The 23,147-nt window shown below is 42.2% G+C and overlaps 2 protein-coding genes across 2 annotated transcripts; one reads left to right on the top strand and one right to left on the bottom strand.

Annotated features, from left to right (window-relative positions):
• Positions 1-8,941: 8,941 nt before the first annotated feature.
• Positions 8,942-16,193, top strand: LOC139396844 (C-X-C chemokine receptor type 3-like). The gene is made up of 2 exons (XM_071143762.1): positions 8,942-9,019; positions 15,544-16,193. The coding sequence occupies exons 1-2, from the start codon at positions 8,942-8,944 to the stop codon at positions 16,147-16,149; spliced, it is 684 nt and encodes a 227-aa protein (XP_070999863.1). The 3' UTR covers positions 16,150-16,193.
• Positions 16,194-22,118: 5,925 nt separating this feature from the next.
• Positions 22,119-22,984, bottom strand: LOC139396842 (C-X-C chemokine receptor type 1-like; the record flags this gene model as incomplete). Its single annotated transcript, XM_071143759.1, has 1 exon — positions 22,119-22,984. A coding segment is annotated over one exon (762 nt), but the record flags the coding sequence as incomplete, so codon positions are not given.
• Positions 22,985-23,147: the final 163 nt, after the last annotated feature.

Here is a 23,147-nt window from a genome sequence, read left to right as displayed (position 1 = left end):
CCATGGAGAACACTAAACATGATGACAGACTAACCATGGAGAACACTAAACATGATGACAGACTAACCACGGAGAACACTAAACATGATGACAGACTAACCAGGGAGAACACTAAACATGATGACAGACTAACCACGGAGAACACTAAACATGATGACAGACTAACCATGGAGAACACTAAACATGATGACAGACTAACCATGGAGAACACTAAACATGATGCCAGACTAACCACGGAGAACACTAAACATGACGACAGACTAACCACGGAGAACACTAAACATGATGACAGACTAACCATTGAGAACACTAAACATGACGACAGACTAACCACAGAGAACACTAAACATGATGACAGACTAACCACGAAGAACACTAAACATGACGACAGACTAACCAGGGAGAACACTAAACATGATGACAGACTAAATTGGACTGAACAACAACAGGGAAACGTATCAACTGTGTGTTGATCCAGAGGAAAGAGAGAAGGCTGCGCGTAACCCACTTTGGGGAGTCAACTCTTAATCTCCTGATTGATGGCAGAATTGCTGGGTGAGTCTAGACCAATATCCTTTTAAAAGAACCAAATCAGATTAAAATAATGCATGCAATGAGTGATATGTATCTGTTATATACAAGGGTTCAAGTCCTTTTTTTTATCACAGAGTTTAGTTCTTTGTTTGCTCGGTTAGGGGTTCAAGTCCTCTATTAAAGGGTTTTAGGCCTCTGTTTTTGTTAAACCTTCTTGTTGCATAGAAGTGAGTTGCTAGTTGAGTAGCAATTTTTACACGTGCGGTAAATGTAAGCCTTTAAAGCATTCAACAATCTTTGAAGTGAACATAAGTTTTATGGGTAACCAGGCCCTACATAAACAATTTGTGTTCTAGAGGATAATAGAGGTTTGAGTCCACAAAGGGGGTTACATAAATATATATGTATATTGGGGTTAAATAAATATATAAACATAGAGATATATATTATACAACTTTTGACTTTAATGTAATGTCATTGTTAAGTGAAAAAAACACTCTGGAAAAGGGCGGAACAGCTCTTCCGCATGTGAACATGAAACAGATTTTAAACTCACTGTCCAGTGATATAAAGAACCATTGCAAAGTAGAGGAGGAGACATGGGGGTGAAAAAGTCAGATGTGACCCCCACCTGTAGCCTCTCTGTTCCCTCTATCTATCCTCGCGTTGAGTTGTGCAGCACAGATCTGGTCAGTACTGCCTGGCCTTGAGTCAACGGATACTGACAGCAGTGAAAAACGATGTCTCAGGCAAAACAGAACAAAGGCTGTAAAAGGTAGTAAAGATAAACCTCCAGTGACAGTAATCACACATAGTGGGGCAAAAAAGTATTTAGTCAGCCACCAATTGTGCAAGTTCTCCCACTTAAAAAGATGAGAGAGGCCTGTAATTTTCATCATAGGTACTCTTCAACTATGACAGACAAAATGAGGGAAAAATCACATTGTAGGATTTTTTATGAATTTATTTGCAAATTATGGTGGAAAATAAGTATTTGGTCAATAACAAAAGTTTATCTCAATACTTTGTTATATACCTTTGTTGGCAATGACAGAGGTCAAACGTTTTCTGTAAGTCTTCACAAGGTTTTCAAACACTGTTGCTGGTATTTTGGCCCATTCCTCCATGCAGATCTCCTCTAGAGCAGTGATGTTTTGGGGCTGTTGCTGGGCAACACAGACTTTCAACTCCCTACAAAGATTTTCTATTGGGTTGAGATCTGGAGACTGGCTAGGCCACTCCAGGACCTTGAAATGCTTCTTACGAAGCCACTCCTTCGTTGCCCGGGCGGTGTGTTTGGGATCATTGTCATGCTGAAAGACCCAGCCACGTTTCATCTTCAATGCCCTTGCTGATGGAAGGAGGTTTTCACACAAAATCTCACGATACATGGCCCCATTAATTCTTTCCTTTACACGGATCAGTCGTCCTGGTCCCTTTGCAGAAAAACAGCCCCAAAGCATGATGTTTCCACCCCCATGCTTCACAGTAGGTATGGTGTTCTTTGGATGCAACTCAGCATTCTTTGTCCTCCAAACACGACGAGTTGAGTTTTTACCAAAAGGTTATATTTTGGTTTCATCTGACCATATGACATTCTCCCAATCTTCTTCTGGATCATCCAAATGCTCTCTAGCAAACTTCAGACGGGCCTGGACATGTACTGGCTTAAGCAGGGGGACACGTCTGGACCTGCAGGATTTGAGTCCCTGGCGGCGTAGTGTGTTACTGATGGTAGGCTTTGTTACTTTGGTCCCAGCTCTCTGCAGGTCATTCACTAGGTCCCCCGCGTGTGGTTCTGGGATTTTTGCTCACCGTTCTTGTGATCATTTTGAGCCCACGGGGTGAGATCTTGCGTGGAGCCCCAGATCGAGGGAGATTATCAGTGGTCTTGTATGTCTTCCATTTCCTAATAATTGCTCCCACAGTTGATTTCTTCAAACCAAGTTGCTTACCTATTGCAGATTCACTCTTCCCAGCCTGGTGCAGGTCTACAATTTTGTTTCTGGTGTCCTTTGACAGCTCTTTGGTCTTGGCCATAGTGGGGTTTGGAGTGTGACTGTTTGAGGTTGTGGACAGGTGTCTTTTATACTGATAACAAGTTCAAACAGGTGCCATTAATACAGGTAACGAGTGGAGGACAGAGGAGCCTCTTAAAGAAGAAGTTACAGGTCTGTGAGAGCCAGAAATCTTTATTGTTTGTAGGTGACCAAATACTTATTTTCCACCATAATTTGCAAATAAATAAATTAAAAATCCTACATTGTGATTTTCTGGATTTTTTTTCTAATTTTGTCTGTCATAGTTGAAGTGTACCTATGATGAAAATTAACAGGCCTCTCTCATCTTTTTAAGTGGGAGAACTTGCACAATTGGTGGCTGACTAAATACTTTTTTGCCCCACTGTACATCAGCATCTCCAAAGCAGTTCGATGAATGGTCAAAAACCTTTAAGCATCCACGAGACGTGGGTATCAGAGTTGTGCAAGATCAGAGTTAACCAACAACATTATTCGTTCAGCAAAAAAGGAGCCTGGTGTATGTCATTACTGCGGGATTTCTGTTCACTGGTAATGAGTATGTCGGAAAAGAAAATGTGATTTTATGAGAAGTGGCCAGGAGAAGTAGGGTACGTCTAAGGGAAAATGGAATCAAGACAACAGCCCCAATGACACAATGCTAATGCAGAAATTTAAGAAGCTCTCTCCGGCTCAGCAGCAGAGTTTGCTAGATGCTGTGGAGGTAAACAGGCCGTACAGAAACAATTTGTGTTCTAGAAGATAATAGAGGTTTGAGTCCTCAAAAGGACAGTTGAAGTCGGAAGTTTACATACACTTAGGTTGAAGTCATTAAAACTCGTTTTTCAACCACTCCACACAATTCTTGTGAACAAACTATAGTTTTGGCAATTCGGTTAGGACATCTACTTTGTGCATGACAGAAGTAATTTTTCCAACAATTGTTGACTTATTTCACTTATAATTCATCCCAATTCCAGTGCTTCAGAAGTTTACATACACTAAGTTGACTGTGCCTTTAACAGCTTGGAAAATTCCAGAAAATTATATCATGGCTTTAGAAGCTTCTAATAGGCTAATTGATATCATTTGAGTCAATTGGAGGTGTACCTGTGGATGTATTTCAAGGCCTACCTTCAAACTCAGTGCCAGTTTGATTCACATCATGGGATGTCAAAAGAAATCAGTCAAGACCTCAGAAAAAATTGTAGACCTCCACAAGTCTGGTTGTACCTTCAGGCAATTTCCAAATGCCTGAAGGTACCACGTTCATCTGTACAAACAATAGAACGAAAGTATAAACACCATGGGACCACGCAGCCGTCATACCGCTCAGGAAGGAGACGCGTTCGGTCTCCTAGAGATTAACGTACTTTGGTGCGAAAAGTGCAAATCAATCCCAGAACAACAGCAAAGGACCAGATGCTGGAGAAAACAGGTACAAAATGATCTATATCCACAGTAAAAATGAGTCCTATATCGACATATCCTGAAAGGCAGCTCAACAAGGAAGAAGCCACTGCTCCAAAACCGCCATAAAAAAGCCAGACTACGGTTTGCAACTGCACATGGGGAAAAGATCTTACTTTTTGGAGAAATTTACTCTGGTCGGATGAAACAAAAATAGAACTGTTTGGCCATGATGACCATTGTTTTGTTTGGAGGGAAAAGGGGGAGGCTTGCAAGCCGAAGAACACCATCCCAACCGTGAAGCACGGGGGTGGCAGCATCATGTTGTAGGGGTGCTTTGCTGCAGGAGGGACTGGTGCACTTCACAAAATAGATGGCTTCATGAGGAAGGAAAAATATGTGGATACATTGAAGCAACATCTCAAGACATCAGTCAGGAAGTTAGAGCTTGGTCGCAAATGGATCTTCCAAATGGACAATGATCCCAAACATACTTCCAAAGTTGTGGAAAAATGACTTAAGGACAACAAAGTCAAGGTATTGGAGTGGCCATAACAAAGCCCTGACCTCAATCCTATAAAAAATTTGTGGGCAGAACTGAAAAAGTGCGAGCAAGGCCTACAAACCTGACTCAGTTACACCAGCTCTTGACAATAGGATGTTGGGGAATAATCAGAATTAGTTGGTAATATAGGTAAGATGTTTTATATTCATCATATGTTTGTAAGTTACTTCTCATCAGAATGTGTTTGTATAATACTGTGGCGGCGTTGCAGTATCTGTTCTATGTCAAGACTAAGTTGCTTGGGCCGGGGAGAGGTCAAGCGTGTATCTTTTGGCTCCACAATGTCTGTGTGCCAGTCAGTGTGTCTCTGTGATCTTGTCAAGATAGGATGGATTTGATATATGCCTGTTGATATGGAGGATTGGTTTATGGTTCTGAGTTTGAGAAAAGAACATAGTTTAGGAGACAAAGCTGAACGATAAATTATGCCTATGCTGTCTGGATATGTGTGTCTTTGCTATAAAGCAGGGGTGTCAAAGTCAAATGGACGGAGGGCCAAATAAAAAAATCAGCTACAAGACGAGGGCCGGACTGTTCGAATGTTCATTGAAAAATTTTTAAATGACGCATATAGTCTAGTGAACCTAATTGAACCTACTGAAAACCTAACAAATATATTACAATATGATCAGATAAATAAAGCAATATTTTCTTATGGCTCTGTCAGTAATCTTTAATTTTCAACAGACACAAAAGACAAATTTCCTTTATATAAATATCCCCATAACATGAACATTAAATGAAAGAAACCGGTATTCAAGGCACCATCAGTAGACTATATTTTCTATTTTAGCAAAAGTGGGCTAAATTTACTTCAAAGAAAAAACAATAATAGCAATTTTCTATCATCCACTCAACTGAAATATTTTTAAAATATAATTGGATTGAAATACAAAAAAATAAAGTGCAAAAATCTATTAATCAAAAACAACACTTTGTTTAAGGAGAAGTAACATGCAGTGAAAACAAATATTAAATTTTAACTTTTAAACTTGAACTGAGTAAAAACTCTAAATATGTGATTGCACAGTAATGTTCACTTGTTTGAGGTTGAGGGTGATACTTGGTGGTGTCCCATCTTTTCCACAAGTTCATCAATGTTCGGGGTAAGGCTCTGAGCTGAAGAAATCCTCAGAATTGAGTGGAGGTGTTCAGCAGTAAGTCGACTTCTGTGTGATGTTTTGTTCAGGTTCATCAAAGAAAACATGTATGTATGATACAATGATAAGCTGTCAGCTCACCTGTCGCGTTTTCCTCTTGCATCTTTTCCCGTATCTTCGCCACCAGTCCGCTCCTGTGTCCACACATCGCAGGTGCTCCGTCGGTTGTCAAACCCACAAGTTTTTCCCAAGGCAGCTCCATCTCATTTACACATCTTGACACCTCTTCATACAAATCATGCCCCGTAGTTGTGCCATGCATAGGACGTAAAGCCAAAAACTCCTCTGTCACGCTTAGGTTGGAGTCCACTCCGCGGATGAAAATTGACAACTGGGCAATGTCAGAAATGTCGGTGCTCTCATCCACAGCCAAGGAATATGCAATAAAATCTTTTCCCTTTTTCACAAGCTGCTCTTTTAGATTGATGGACAACTGGTCTACTCTCTCGGCAATGGTGTTTCTGCTCAGACTCACATTTAAAAAGAGTTGCCTTTTTTCTGGGCAAACTTCGTCACAAACTTTAATCATGCAGTTTTTGATGAAATCCCCCTCCGTAAATGGCCGGGCTGATTTAGCGATCTCTTCTGCCAAAATAAAACTGGCCTTGACAGTTGCGTCCGCGTGTGTGTCCGCGTGTTTCGTTTCATAATGTCGTCTCAGATTATACTCTTTCAGTACCGCCACACTTTCTCCACACAGAAGACACACAGGTTTTCCAGCTACCTTCGTGAACATATACTCCGACTCCCACCTTGTTTGAAACCCCCGGTTCTCAGTATCCACCTTCCGTTTTGCCATTTTTGATGGGTATCTGAAAGTTAATTTTACTGTGATGCTGACGACTGCTGTGCCAATAAATATTGAAATGAAGCAGCCTACTGCTCGGTGCGTCACCTTTGCATTGTGGGAAATGTAGTATTGGTGCGTGTAAAAGATCTGCGGGCTGCCGGCTTGCTGCGGGCCGGTTCTAATAATAAATCAAGATCATCCCAGGGGCCGTAAAAAACCTTCTTGCGGGCCGGATGTGGCCCGCGGGCCTTGACTCTGACATATGTGCTATAAAGGATCTCAGTAACAATGTGTGAGGGACTCTCAGAGAATTCATTGATAGACACTGAATTGATCTGAGAGTCACAGGGTTGTGATAGAGCTCATATAATTAAAGATGGACTTTTGTGATAACTAACTCTGACTTGTGTGTGGTTTGCTCTCATGATTTGGTAAATAGAGGAAATTTCCACGACAAGGACTATTGAATATTATTGTCTTGCAGACAAGTGAAAGATGTTTGAAATTATTTTCCTTGTGAGCTTCCTCCAAATACAGTATGTGGGTGGTGTTTCCATTTCTAACACAGAGATGAATCAGAAGGATGAGGGACACTCGGGCGTCAATACGTTTCTAGCTCTCTCGCTACACTATGCCACAGTAGTCGTAGTCAATCAAAGTAGTTGTTGGGTTTGTACGCATGCTCCATTTAAATCAAGGCCAGGTATTCCATTAAGGGCTATTCCTCTTAACCAGAGTGAAATGTTGGTTATATGGAGAGATAATAATTGGTATAAGGTGATTATTGGTACTAATTGGGGTGAGAATGTTGAGTATCAACATGCAAGAGTACCTAGATCTGCAGATAGGTGCTGAAGGAGGTCTGATACTCCTGGATGTGTGTCCATTCAACAGCATGTGGATGAGTTGGGGGTGTAAATGACATTACCTAGTTATTACAGAAAAACAGAAAAACCCTGGGATTACAGAAAAACCCTGGGATGTCCAAACTTTTAACTGGTACTATATATATACACATATATAGACAAAATTAATTACTTTAAAAAAATGGCATTTCTTATGGAGTGTGGCAGCACCCACAGCACCCCAACATCTCGTTGCTATGAGTGTAGGGGTGCATGAGGTCCGTAAGGTATGTGGTCGCCAGTCCATTGAGTGCTTTATAGGTGAGCATGAGCAATTTGAAGATGATCCTGTATTGAACTGGGAGCCAGTGGATTTTGATGAGAGTGGGGGTGATGTGGTCCCAAGGTCTGGTGTGTGTGATGACTCGTGCGTAGGCCAGGTACCAAAACAAAGGCATGAATGAGGGTTTCTGCAGTGGGGTCAGTGAGATAGGTTCTGAGTCCTGAGATGTTTTTGAGATGGAAGGCTGACTTGGTGATATTCCCGGATGTGGGGTGAAATGAAAGAGTTGGGTCAATTGTCACCCCAAGATTCCTGACTTTGGAGTTGGAGTGGATAGTGCAGCCGTCGACTGTCATGTTGAGTTGAATACTCTGACCCACTAAAATCTTTTCAGTCAAAGAATCGAGGGCAGGGGTAGGCAACCCTGTTCCTGGAGTGCCACAGGTACTGCAGCATTTTGTCCCAACTAGGCACCACACCTGACCAACTGAGCTCATTGATCAGTTCAGTGATTGCCTAAATTCAACATACCTGGTTTTTCAGGTTGGGTAATTCAAAAACATGAAGTGCCTGCAGCAGTCCGGGACCAGGGTTTCCTACCCTTGGTTGTCTATCCCTGGTCTAGGGTCACATCTATCCACCGCTCATCCTCTTACAGTCACTGAGACACAGGAAGTCAGACCCCACGGAACCATGTTTTGTTCAAGTCCTGGGTGGGATTGTTTGCAGTAACAGTAAAAGACAAAGACTCTGAACAATAGTGTTGAGGGAGTCGCACAATAAATTTGAGGTTTTGGTACCGCTTAGTTTTTCACTGTTAGCATGTAGGCGTTTTGTCTGGAGTCTGTATCGTGTTTTCTACTTTAGGGGGTCTCCTGTTTATCATGTCCTTGAAACTGTCTCTGTTAGGAGCCTACAAAAAACTGTTAGGAGCCTACAATAATGTCCTGCCATTGCTGTCACGTATACTCCCTCTCTGGCCTCTAGGTCATCAGGCTGCTGATCCTGCACACCTGTCACCATCATCTTGCACACCTGCGCCTCATCACACTCACCTGGACTCTATCACCTCCTTGATTATCTTCCCTATTTCTGTCACTCCCCTTGGTTTGCCTTGGGTCCGGAAACTGCTACAGGGAACTCCCCTTGAGTCCGGGAACTCCCCTTGGGTCCGGGAACTGCTACAGGTTCTCATGCCTCAACCAGATCGTCGGGCTTCCCCCCCTTCAGCCGGCTCGTCAGGTTCCTGCACCACAGCTGAATCGACAGGCTCCCACGCCTCAGCTGGCATGACCACAGCTCAACCCGTCTGACAGGTTCCTGAGCATCAGCAGGGATGACCAGTCTTCTCCTGATCCCCAGGTTCGTCCCCTTTGACAGTGTCCTGCGGCTGAAGCCGCCCGTCAGGGAGGGGGTACTGTCATGTATACTCCCTCTCCGACCTCTAGGTCATCACCTGGACTCCATCACCTCCTTGATTATCTTCTCTATCTGTCACTCCCCTTGGTTCTGTTATTGACTATGTGTTCATGTCGGTGTGTTTGTTTCGTGTTTATTCTATTTATTAAAACACTCACTCCCTGAACTTGATTCCCGACTCTCAGCACACTCGTTACAATTTCAATGCTTTTTTGTTGATAATATATTGTTTGATACAGTATTTTTATGAATGCAGTATATGTCGATGTTCTGAAGTTCTTGTAAATTATCCCGTAAAATATTGACTGTCTTCCTCTTTTTCTCTTCATTCCTCTCAGATGCATCTCTTCTGGTGGATCACCCACATCTTTCTATCCCTCCCTTCTCTCCTCTCTTGTCCAATCCTTCACGTGCGACAATGAGACACAGTATGCTTGGTAAGCCAATGGTGCTGCAACAAATGTCCACCAGGTAAGCCATTTTGAATAAGACGTGTGTGTGTGTGTGTGTAAAATGTACTGTATTGTCCTATGCAGGCCAGCGTATGGTGGGACGCTGCATTGGTCAGAACAGCCCTAACAAGAGTGCTGAATAGTCTGAATGTAATTGATAGCAAGGATATCAACACCTGTGCCAGATTTAACTGGGTTGAGATGATTAGAGGACATAAAATGTTTTGTGATTCAGTATTATTCTCTCTCAAAAAAAGTTACCCGTTGGGCACAGACGTCAGTTCAACGTCTAGTTTTGATTTACATTTGGTTGGGCTTTCAACTAACGTGAAATCAACCAAAAATGTCAACCTGTCATTGGATTTAGGTTAAAAGTTCAACATCATGACATTACATTTTTTACTTGAAATTATGTGGAAACAACGCTGATTGAACCAGTTTCCCCCCAGTAGGTAATGTGAACACCAATTAGAAAACACTTAGAATAAATTAAATAAAGTTTTCAACTCTGTCAAAATCAGTCCTATTATTTGTGTGGTCGTAGATACGGTTTGTTTGCTGCTCAAGCTTAGCGTCACCATAGCGAAATAAAATCACAGACCATGTTGTTCCAGGAACTGGTAAGACAAAACACATCTGTAAAAGAGGTTCCTTTTTACTATTAGCACATTTCATTTCCCATACCACATGGAAGTAGTGTACTCAGTCAAACCTGTTACGGTACACACAGGTGTAACATCATGGGTATCCAAATGCATTAATCAGCAATGATGAAGCCAAGTTCTATTGTTTCAACTAATCAGAAATCCTGTAATACATTACTCTTGCCTAAATGGATTTGAGTGAAATCTTTTGTTTGATGGTGACTAGGCCCATTCACACCTCTCTGGCCTACAGGACCTCTGCCATAAACAGAGTAAGTCAACCACCTATCTATCCATCAGTTGCTGACTGCAGAGGCAAGACACTTCCAAACTCATCTCTGGTAAGAAATAACATTGCTGCAGTTTTTGTGGCTCAATTATGTTTTCATGACTTTTACCCTCAACACATTCATACAATCGTTGGCAGTCAGCATTTCTAAGTAGGTTACACAACTAGCACCACCAGTCATTCAGGTGGTTTATACCAGTGTGTCCTCACATGACACTTATTACAGACTAACCCTCTACTTCTTCAGTAAGCTTCCCCAGTCCCATGGGAAACAGTGTCCAGCAGCCACATGTTCCATGAAAAAGCTGCAGCATCTCCCTCAAAAAGTACTACACAAGATATACACAAAAACTACTGGTTATACTACTTGGTTGATACTGAGATGTGTAGTGATTTATGTAATGATAAATTGGGACATTTTACTACTGGTGAAACCCTACATATTTCCTATTTAAATCACTACATATTTCTCCCTTAATGGCTACTGTGTAACTAATGAGCTTTTGGGTATCTAATACTTAAAACCTACACATACTTAAACAATTCCTACATGTTCACTACTGAATTACTACACAATGCCTACACATTACTGCTGTATGCCTACTCAATCCCTATTGATACAACTGCCAGTGCCATCTGTGTGTTTAGTGTTGTCACTACTGATTTGCTCCTGATCCTTTTTCCTTTCCTACATAAACCCTTTTGAATTACTATTAAAAACATTTACTACTGTTTGCTTATTCAAAATCACTATTGACACCTTGTTTAACTACTAGACTGGTGCACATGTTGTTTCTAACTGTAGTTATATAATCAAACAAGAAATAATACGCTTATACAAACTTTATAGCACTTTGTATTAACAAAATGAAGTCCCTTTGAGGCCTTGTTTTCATGCAGCGTTGATAGAGCTATCCTCAGATCCTCTTTTTTTTATATTTAGAAAATAAAGGAAAGCACAAAAAAACAACCAGTTATGTCATTATCAATAATCTGCTAACAGAGGTCACATAATACAACAGAAAAACATTTGATAAACAATGTACATTTTATCAACAATGGCCTCCAGTCTTCTTACAGATGTAGGATCTTAATGTGACCTAATTTGCTACATCAGGAAAATACATCTGCAACAACAGGAAATGTGAATCATTAGGATTATAGTTAATGGACATTTGTGTAGGGGTTGATACATTTTCATAAGGGCAAATCAAGTCTGAAACTTAGAAGTGGAAATCCAAGCTGTATAAGTCTCTTTAAGCCTCATGCACTACAAGTTTGTATTTCCTGTTGTCCCGGACAATTCTCAGCAACAAAAGAGTGATCAAATTAAGATCCTACATCTGTCTGTCGAGGGCTTCCTTGGCAACAGGTTAAAAGAGGTAGGTAGAATGGGTAAGTAAACCAACAGGAACATACTGTACATTTGCATACAAACACACACACTTATTAGCTAGCATGACAAAAACAGAGGCTACATGGCTACATTTCAATCGTGCTAGCAAACATATAGGTTAAACTCAATACATCTCTATGACAACGGCTAACAGCTAATACCATTTTGGCTAGCAATCTAAAAATATATATAAACGGCTAAACAACGATATGAAAGTATTCATAAAACATAAAGCACAGTTAAACTTACAGATGGTGCCTGCATAAGTGCTATCAAAGACAGGATGATAAAGGACGGAAGGTGATTACATTCTGGATTGTCAAAAACAGTAGCTAGCTAACAACAACCAATTACTTCCTGTTTTGCCTTCTGTGGTTTCAAAAAGCCAGTGTAGTCTGGCTGTAGAGTTGTGATACTTATTTACTACCATCATCAAGTAGTCACAACTCTGCCTGATTACTGTTGAAAAGACTGTTTACACTCTCCTTCACTGCAGCCGAGGTGAGTAAGACATTTAAACGTGTTAACCCTCGCAAGGCTGCAGGCCCAGACGGCATCCCCAGCCGCGCCCTCAGAGCATGCGCAGACCAGCTGGCCGGTGTGTTTACGGACATATTCAATCAATCCCTATAGTCTGCTGTTCCCACATGCTTCAAGAGGGCCACCATTGTTCCTGTTCCCAAGAAAGCTAAGGTAACTGAGCTAAACGACTACCGCCCCGTAGCACTCACTTCCGTCATCATGAAGTGCTTTGAGAGACTAGTCAAGGACCATATCACCTCCACCCTACCTGACACCCTAGACCCACTCCAAATGCTTACCGCCCAAATAGGTCCACAGACAATGCAATCTCAACCACACTGCACACTGCCCTAACCCATCTGGACAAGAGGAATACCTATGTGAGATTGCTGTTCATTGACTACAGCTCGGCATTCAACGCCATAGTACCCTCCAAGCTCGTCATCAAGCTCGAGACCCTGGGTCTCGACCCCGCCCTGTGCAACTGGGTACTGGACTTCCTGACGGGCCGCCCCCAGGTGGTGAGGGTAGGCAACAACATCTCCTCCCCGCTGATCCTCAACACTGGGGCCCCACAAGGGTGCGTTCTGAGCCCTCTCCTGTACTCCCTGTTCACCCACGACTGCGTGGCCATTCCATATTCTTTATCCCCTTACACTGTGTACAAGACAGTAGTTTTGGAATTGTTAGTTAGATTACTTGTTGGTTATTGCTGCATTGTCGGAACTAGAAGCACAAGCATTTCGCTACACTCGCATTAACATCTGCTAACCATGTGTATGTGACAAATAAAATTTGATTTGATAGTAAAGCTGTAGTGTTTTGGCTAGTTATGAACTACCAACATAAAGTAAAAATCTCTACCTGATTCCAACTGGAGACGCTACTGTTTTCCTAATGAACACTAAACAACTCTACTTATGTATCTTGAGTAGTGCATAAATTACACATTCACTACACAATCCCTGCAAGTCTCTAAATAGTCGCAAATGTACAAATAGGTTTTGTGTAGTAATTCAGTAGTACTTTTCATGAGGATATATTTAACTGTCTATCAGCCCACAACAATAACAATGTGAAACACCGTACGTTGCTACACAGTAACAAAGAGGAAACATTATTTTGGGAAAAACGCTGTTTCCCTTCACAATTACTCATCACGTGCTTCGTTCATATTTTCAACTGTTTACATGTGTCTTTATTAAAAAAACACATCTTGAATGGGTGAGGGGTAGTGAGAGTGGAAGTGGGCTGCCTGGCAACTGTACTTCACCTTTCAAATGGCAGACCAAATGGCACATTACTTCCTGTTTACGCTAATAACTCATAATATATCAATCAGGCTGTTTGACCACAAATGTTTAGAATTCATTGATATCCAATTTCGTGAGTGCATCTGTGCATCTGTGTGTGTGTGTGTGGTTGGTGGTTGGTGTTGGGTGTCTTTGCATGTGAACAGTGCTGAGAAGAGCAGAGTTTAGGGTCCATTATAGAAATATATAGAGGACTCATTGTGTATATATAACCTGTTTTAGCATAAACATGGCCATTGAGGGCTTCCACTATGCGCTGGCCATGCTGTCACAGATGCTATAATGGCACAGATATAAAGATGAGATCTCTTTGTGTTCCACATGCAGCTTGTTCTATATAGCCCACCTCACATACCACAGCTGCACCGGACGCTGCAAAGGTGTGAAAAAAACACTGCAACTACACCATGTGCACAGACCAGACAAGAAGAACAGAGACCGACACTGAAACAAACCAGATGTGTGTGTGTGTGTGTGTGTGTGTGTGTGTGTGTGTGTGTGTGTGCGCGCGCGAGAGAGAAAGGTGATGTGGTTTGATGGCTTCGGTGGGGATTACAACATGAAAGAAAGTAGCAGAAAAAGGATGTAAAGAGGGTTAGAAAGTAAGATAAGATTTTTTTTCATCAAAAGTTTGAAATCTAGATAAAGAACATTTGGTTCATTCATAATGAAAACCTTAGAGATCACAATGTCATAATACTAGTTCCGCATTTAAGATGCCATATGTCTGTGGCAGAGTTATTGCAAATGATATATCTCTTTTTTCATGGGCCTAATGGGAAAGACGTAACTTAACTGTAAAAATGTGAACACAACCAGTCATAATGTTTTTATCTGATTGTCAGAAAAGCCACCTGCTCAAGTTTTTCTACTCCAAAATCATTCCAGCATCCAAACAGTGCACTGTGTGCACCTGCCATTTGATGAATGGAAAGACACAATTGTTACAAATTGCTTAGAAGTGACATTTGATGATTGTCATTAGGTCCACATTTTTGTTGCCTGAATTAATTGATGCATCTTGCTGATTTTTTTTGAAAAAAGAAAACTCAAGACACCTGAAAAGGGGCTGAAATACGTGACTGTCTGTCGTAGCAGAATCAGAATTAGTTAGGTAACATTGATAAATAAGATGTTTTATCTACATTCATAAATATGCTTATGTGGATAAAGTCACCTGGGGCCCAGAGAGGGGAGAGGTCAGGCTTGTCAACATATGTGAATGTATCTGTTAAATCATGTGAAGGGCTCCACAAGGCCTGTACGCCAGTCAACCCCTCCTTTTCCCATTGGGGGGAGGAGTATGGCAGTGTCTGGAACCATTGTATGTCCCCTCTGATGTCGAAACTTGTCTTTCATAGTATCTGACCTAGAGGCTCACTCCTCTCCGTGAGCTTGTCCAGGAGGAGTTGTATTTGAGATGGGAGTATTTAGAATTGACAATTGATATATGCCATTGGATGAGGTAATGTTTTGGTAATATGAAGTACCAAGAACGAGAAGTAGAACCTTGTCTTAGAGAGCAAACTGAACAATAATTTATAGCTAATGCTGTCTGGCTATGGGATACTCCACTCTCAAGTAAAAGTCTTCCTTTGTGCAGTTTTCCTAAGACCTGTGGTTCGTCATTGTGGGTTGAGAGGGGTGGATCTTTGCTATAAAATATCTCAGTTGCCATTTTGTTGACACTCTCAGAATTCATTTATAGACACTGAATTGATCTGAGAGTCAAAGGGCTATGGTGAAGCTTTATATTATTAAAAGATTAAGTGTAAAGTATAACTCTGACTTGTGTGTGATTTGTAAACTCTCCTTTCACTTATTAATACAGGAAATTACCACGACACTGTCCCAGGATGAAAAGTGCAGCTACATGGGAAAAACAATGTTAAAACTATGACAGCGAGTTGGGAGTGTTCGTTTCATTTGGACCGACTGGCACTTCCTGGAGTCTGTGATGGACACCAGACGAGACAAACAGGAGTGTGTCCACAACTACCTGTCTCTCTCCCAGTCTGGGTTTGACTGGCGCCTGGCCTCCCGCCTGCTCTACCATACAGTGGGCTTCCTCCTCCCATCTGCCGTGCTGCTCTTCTGCTACTCCTGCATCCTGCTGCGGCTGCAGCGTGGCTCCCAGGGCCTCCAGAAGCAGAGGGCCGTCCGGGTCATCCTGGCCCTGGTGCTGGTCTTCTTCCTCTGCTGGACGCCCTACAACATCACCCTAATGGTGGACACCCTCTACTCCAACAACACCCTGGAGGTCAACTGCGAGAGCCATAAAGCCCTGGACATCTCCCTGACGGCCACCTCCTCTCTGGGCTACCTGCACTGCAGCCTCAACCCTGTGCTCTACTCCTTCGTGGGGGTGAAGTTCCGGCACCACCTGCTGGACATGCTGAGGTCCCTGGGCTGCAAGCTGAAGAGTGGAGTCAGGCTGCAGACTGCCAGCCGGAGGAGCTCCATGTGGTCTGAGTCTGGAGACACCTCCCACACCTCTGCCATCTATTAAGGACTTATCTCTCTATCCCAAGGTCTCCCAAACTATGTCCTAAGGACCCCAAATGGTGCATGTTTTGTTTTTTACCCTAGCACTACACATCTGATACAAATAATCAGCTAATCGTCAAACTATGATAATGTGAATCAGCTGTGTAGCGTTAGGGCAAAAACCAAAACGTGCACCCCTTGGTATCCCGAGGACCGAGTTTAGGAAACACTGCTCTATCCTGTTGCTCTTGAGTTGTCGTTGACTCAATAAGTGGATTATCAATGTGACCTTTAGCCTACTCCAACTTCCCCTCCAGCAGATTTGGACTGGAGGAAAGGTTGTTAGATCCGCACTGTTTCACCATCATCTTTTCCCAATTTTCCCAATTTTGTAGAATTATTGCCTATTAAAGAAACTCTTTGTAAATAATGGGGCCTATAATGAAGTTACACATAAGTAAATCAGTTGTACACAACTAAAAAATAATAAAGTGATTACAAAATGATATACACTTTTTTAGAGTATGAACAATATCTTATGAGTTTTAAGCTTGTCATTTATAATTTTACTTACCTGCTTTACGTTTTGTTATAAAATGATAACTGGCATATGTGCTCTGTTATAGTTAATGCATTTGTTATTACTGACACATGCAATGATTTGATGTATATTTTTTCATTACAAAAATGCACAGTATCCTATGACAGGTTACAATTTCAAGGAACCATAGTGAAATACTGAATAAAGTTTAATTCGTTATACTATCATTCAGAATCTCTGTCTTTTAATGGTTGGTTAATAGATGTCTGTACACCAAAAACGAAAACCCCTAGAGGAAGCCAGACCCAGATCAGCAGAGATTTAGCCACACCACCAACAAGGGCCTGTTCAGGATGATTGAACATCAAAGAACAATCATAAACATGTCAGGATTTGGCCAGGGTTGTTCCGGTTTTTGGTCACTAGATGCCCCCATTGTGCTTTTTGACCTTTTGTTTTCCCTTGATCCCCATTATTATTTGCACCTGTGCCTCGTTTCCCCTGATTGTATTTAAACCCTTAGTTTTCCTCAGTTCTTTGCTCTGTGTTTGTATGTTAGCACCCAGCCCTAGTATTCTGTGAACTCTTGTTGATCCCAGTGGACTCGCTTGTGGAATTCTGTTTTTGTTCTTGTTTATTTATTTTTGAGTATCTTTTGAGGCTTTTTATGCTACTCCTACCACCTTGTGGATTTACCTTTTTTGTCTTGGAGGATTACCTTTGTTCTTGTGGAATTCCTTTTGAGGTTGTGGAGTTACATGTTTTCCTGAAGGACTTCTCTTTTTACTTCATTAAATACACCGTCTCAAGTACTGCTGTGTCTGCCTCATCTTCTGGGTTCTGCCGACTATTCGTGGCTCAGTAGGTTAAGTGACTGTTTCTCACTCCGGAGACCCGGGTTTGTAACCGGGCCCTGACAAAACATGTATGATTGTCTGGCATGTAGAATGGGGAATTGTGTCAGCTCTATACATTACATGTCTATCTATAAACATTCTGAACATTTCACCTCACTAAACTGGTAGCCTGGTAGCCTAGCAGTTAAGAGTGTTGCACCGGTAACCGGAAGGTCGCTGGTTTGAATCTCTGTGGAGACTAGGTTAAAAAAAAAATAGTCAGATGTACCCTTGAGCAAGGCACATAACCCTAATTACTCTGGAAAAGAGTGTCTGCAAAAAGATAACATAATTACCCAAATTCTCTGTGATTTCAGCTGAAAAATACATACTTTTACTGTGGCAGGAAGCCAAGTAAAGCTTACCAACATGGGGTGACAAAGCTTTGTACCAAAGGGCTTTGCACACAATAAAAAAAATATATAACACAGGAGTGAAGAACGATATGAGAAGTCACCACCCAAGATGACGAAGAGACAGTCTGCCTCTCTTCCTGTCCCTTCTCTGCTTTACTACAGCATCTGTGCACCTAAATGTTTATTCTAGAAGGACATACAGTAGCAACAAAAACGTTCACTTGTTCCATTCAAGAGCTTCATAAGCACTTCAGCCTTTAGTTAGCTTTACTTAATCATCAACAATATTGAGTGACAAGACTTAAATGGACAGCATCACTCAGTCCAACTGAACAGCTTGCCTCTACCACCTTTTAGCAAGAAGAGAAAAGTATAATCAACTTTAGCTGATACAGGAAGAGAAACAGGAAGCAGGTCATATCTTGAGTTTGGTGTGTTGCTGCTACTGCCACATGATTTCTCTGTCCTCCATATCTCATAGAAAACAAGTGGTGAAATATCACACAGTGAAACAAAACCAAAACATGTATGGTCATAATTGAAAACAGGAAGGAGGAAAAGTGGTTAAAATTGTGTTTTGTGCTAAAAAAATTGGAAACCAGACATTCAGCTTAACCAAAATACAAATAGGGTCAAGTTCTGTCATGAATATTCCATGTCAGTTCTTCTGTACCATTCCATGTCAGTTCTTCTGTACCATTCCATGTCAGTTCTTCTGTACCATTCCATGTCAGTTCTTCTGTACCATTCCATGTCAGTTCTTCTGTACCATTCCATGTCAGTTCTTCTGTACCATTTCATGTCAGTTCTTCTGTACCATTCCATGTCAGTTCTTCTGTACCATTCCATGTCAAATTTGTTCTGTATCACATATATATACAGTACCAGTACAAAGTTTGTACACACCTACTCAATCAAGGGTTTTTCTATATTTTTACTATTTTCTACATTATATATATATTATATTTACTATTTTCTACAATTATATTGTATAATAATATTAGTGAAGACTTCAAAACTGTGACATTTTGATTAGTTTAACACTTTTTTGCTTACTACATGATTCCATATGTGCTATTTCATAGTTTTGGTCTATTCACTATTATTCTACAATGTAGACAATTATAACACATTTAGAAAAACCTTTGAATGAGTAGGTGTGTCCAAACTTGACAGTTTCAGGATATTTTTTTACAACTCATTTACATTACATAATCTGGTCAAAAATAGCCCATTGTATTTAAAATACATGTATTGACTCGTATGATAATGTTTAGCATTGAAAACAAAGGATTAGTGCGTCACACACCATGCAACCCTAAAAACATCTCTCTTTCTCACTACAGTCCTCTCTTAGTAAAATAAATAGTGGAGTATTCAGATGGATATCGATTAACCATGGCTGTGTGTGTCATCAGGCCTGCCAAGGGCCTAAACAGCCTGTTGCAACAAAGAAATTAACTCAAGCCTGGGATGCCTGGGACAGAGTGGGAAACCCTGTCTCATGCTGCTGTCAGACACGTTAAAACCAGTCAAAAGAAAGGGTAAAAACAACATCGGGCTTCCCCAGAGTGGGTCAATTTACAGGATATTGTGAAACCGACTTGAGGAAATCAAAAGTGAAACAATTGTTGTAAAAAGGGAAACATATTCTCATTCGTTAATTATAATTATAAAATAAAAAAAACAGTAAATAATAGAAAAATATAACATTATAGTTACACAATAGAACAGTAACATATATGACATTTTAATGGCATCGGACCGAGGCTCTGCATCTGTCCTCGTGCTCCTAGACCTTAGTGCTGCTTTTGATACCATCGATCACCACATTCTTTTGGAGAGATTGGAAACCCAAATTGGTCTACACGGACAAGTTCTGGCCTGGTTTAGATCTTATCTGTCGGAAAGATATCAGTTTGTCTCTGTGAATGGTCTGTCCTCTGACAAATCAACTGTAAATTTCGGTGTTCCTCAAGGTTCCGTTTTAGGACCACTATTGTTTTCACTATATATTTTACCTCTTGGGGATGTTATTCGAAAACATAATGTTAACTTTCACTGCTATGCGGATGACACACAGCTGTACATTTCAATTAAACATGGTGAAGCCCCAAAATTGCCCTTGCTAGAAGAATGTGTTTCAGACATAAGGAAGTGGATGGCTGCAAACTTTCTACTTTTAAACTCGGACAAAACAGAGATGCTTGTTCTAGGTCCCAAGAAACAAAGAGATCTTCTGTTGAATCTGACAATTAATCTTAATGGTTGTACAGTCGTCTCAAATAAAACTGTGAAGGACCTCGGCGTTACTCTGGACCCTGATCTCTCTTTTGAAGAACATATCAAGACCATTTCAAGGACAGCTTTTTTCCATCTACGTAACATTGCAAAAATCAGGAACTTTCTGTCCAAAAATGATGCAGAAAAATTAATCCATGCTTTTGTCACTTCCAGGTTAGACTACTGCAATGCTCTACTTTCCGGCTACCCGGATAAAGCACTAAATAAACTTCAGTTAGTGCTAAATACGGCTGCTAGAATCCTGACTAGAACCAAAAAATTTGATCATATTACTCCAGTGCTAGCCTCTCTACACTGGCTTCCTGTCAAAGCAAGGGCTGATTTCAAGGTTTTACTGCTAACCTACAAAGCATTACATGGGCTTGCTCCTATCTATCTCTCTGATTTGGTCCTGCCGTACATACCTACACATACGCTACGGTCACAAGACGCAGGCCTCCTAATTGTCCCTAGAATTTTTAAGCAAACAGCTGGAGGCAGGGCTTTCTCCTATAGAGCTCCATTTTTATGGAACGGTCTGCCTACCCATGTCAGAGACGCAAACTCGGTCTCAACCTTTAAGTCTCTACTGAAGACTCATCTCTTCAGTGGGTCATATGATTGAGTGTAGTCTGGCCCAGGAGTGGGAGGGTGAACGGAAAGGCTCTGGAGCAACGAACCACCCTTGCTGTCTCTGCCTGGCCGGTTCCCCTCTTTCCACTTGGATTCTCTGCCTCTAACCCTATTACAGGGGCTGAGTCACTGGCTTTACTGGGGCTCTGTCATGCCGTCCCTGGAGGGGGTGCGTCACCTGAGTGGGTTGAGTCACTGATGTGGTCATCCTGTCTGGGTTGGCGCCCCCCCCCCCCCCCCTTAAGTTGTGCCGTGGCGGAGGTCTTTGTGGGCTATACTCAGCCTTGTCTCAGGATGGTAAGTTGGTGGTTGAAGATATCCCTCTAGTGGTGTGGGGGCTGTGCTTTGGCAAAGTGGGTGGGGTTATATCCTTCCTGTTTGGCCCTGTCCGGGGGTGTCCTCGGAGTGGGCCACAGTGTCTCCTGACCCCTCCTGTCTCAGCCTCCAGTATTTATGCTGCAGTAGTTTATGTGTCGGGGGGCTAGGGTCAGTTTGTTATATCTGGAGTACTTCTCCTGTCCTATTCGGTGTCCTGTGTGAATCTAAGTGTGCGTTCTCTAATTCTCTCCTTCTCTCTTTCTCTCTCTCGGAGGACCTGAGCCCTAGGACCATGCCCCAGGACTACCTGACATGATGACTCCTTGCTGTTTCTATAATTTGGGATGTCTGTGTTCGGCCTAGCATGGTTCTCAATCAGAGGCAGCTGTCAGTCGTTGTCCCTGATTGAGAATCATACTTAGGTAGCCTGGGTTTCACTTTTGGGTGTGTTTGTTTTCCGTGTGAGTGTTTGGTCCACACGGTACTGTTTTCGGTTTTGTATATTCACGTCATCGTTTGTTGTTCTGTTCGAGTGTTCTATTGTCTTTATTAAAAAACATTATGGACACTTACCACGCTGCGCATTGGTCCTCCGATCCTTCTCGCTACTCCTCAGAAAAGGAGGAGGAGAACCGTTACAAAAACAGAAACGTATGAAAACACCCTCAAATAAAAGGTGACATGATGTACCATCGCCTAATACAAAACATTTGATTTCAAATCCAAAATGCTGGAGTATAGAGCCAAATAAAAGTTTGTAGGTTTGAATAATTAATGCATGAATCTTTCCAACAGATTCTACAGAGCCAGACGACATCGATAGGTAAAACAAAACGTGAAGATCAGACAACCCACTGACTTTATACGAATATACATTTAGTGTGAGCGTTATCCATTAAAGTGCAATTCAAAGAAAGCAGTCCTCATAAGGGGCTTTCTACTATGCATGTCTTTCTCTCATGACCCAGGTTACGGTCACCCACCAGTCCCCAGACCCATGACCCATACAACTTCCCCTCAAGGCAGGAAGACATACTATATTAGTCATTAGGATCCTCTTCCTACCCATCAGCTCTGGGTGGACTGTACCTGTCCCATGGTTGTCATTGGGTTCAACGTCCCCATCTCCTCTGCTTGGTCAGGTGAGTCTTCAACCACACCTGAATCCCATAGTGAGAGTTTCGGATCGTTCTGCACCCCCTCAACACACCTCACCATTTCCAGTCGCCGGAAGTTTCTACACAGTCCGAGATGGAGCACTGGGTTGAGGCAAGCGTGCAGGCAGGCTAGAGCGAACGTAACCACCAGACTGTTCTCCAGAGCTGTCCTCCCGTTCTCACAGGACCCAGAAACAGGCTCCCCAGGCCTCCCCTGAAAGGTGTCCACCATTAAGGTGATGTTGTAGGGAGTCCAGCAGAGGAAGAAGACCAGCACCAGGGCCAGGATGACCCGGACAGCCCTCTGCTTCTGGAGGCCCTGGGAGCCACGCTGCAGCTGCAACAGGATGCAGGAGTAGCAGAAGAACAGCACGGCAGATGGGAGGAGGAAGCCCACTGTATGGTAGAGCAGGCGGGAGACCAGACGCCAGTCAAACCCAGACTGGGAGAGAGACGGGTAGTTTTGGACACACTTCTGTTTGTCTCGTCTCACAGACTCCAGGAAGTGCCAGTCTGGGATGGAGAGGAGGATGGAGAGGAGCCACACGGACAGGCAGCTGGCCTGCACCATCCAGGGCTTCCTGCGAGAGTACATCTGGACTGCGTGGACCACGGACAGGTAGCGGTCCAGACTGATGCAGGCCAGCAGGAAGATGCCACAGTAAAAGTTGATCTGAGGAGAGAGAGAGAGAGAGAGAGAAAGAGAGAGAGAGAGAGAGAGAGCGAGAGACAGAGAGACAGAGAGATATAATCTCGAGAAAGCTCTTAGCTGGAATGAACATTAAGATGAAACAGCTGTGTTCCTCTTCGGTACTTCCTCTTTTCCCAGAAATGTT

Source organism: Oncorhynchus clarkii, unplaced genomic scaffold (genome assembly GCF_045791955.1).
Source record: "Oncorhynchus clarkii lewisi isolate Uvic-CL-2024 unplaced genomic scaffold, UVic_Ocla_1.0 unplaced_contig_333_pilon_pilon, whole genome shotgun sequence".
Classification (NCBI taxonomy): Eukaryota; Metazoa; Chordata; class Actinopteri; order Salmoniformes; family Salmonidae; genus Oncorhynchus; species Oncorhynchus clarkii.
This window is presented reverse-complemented; position numbering and strand designations above follow the sequence as displayed.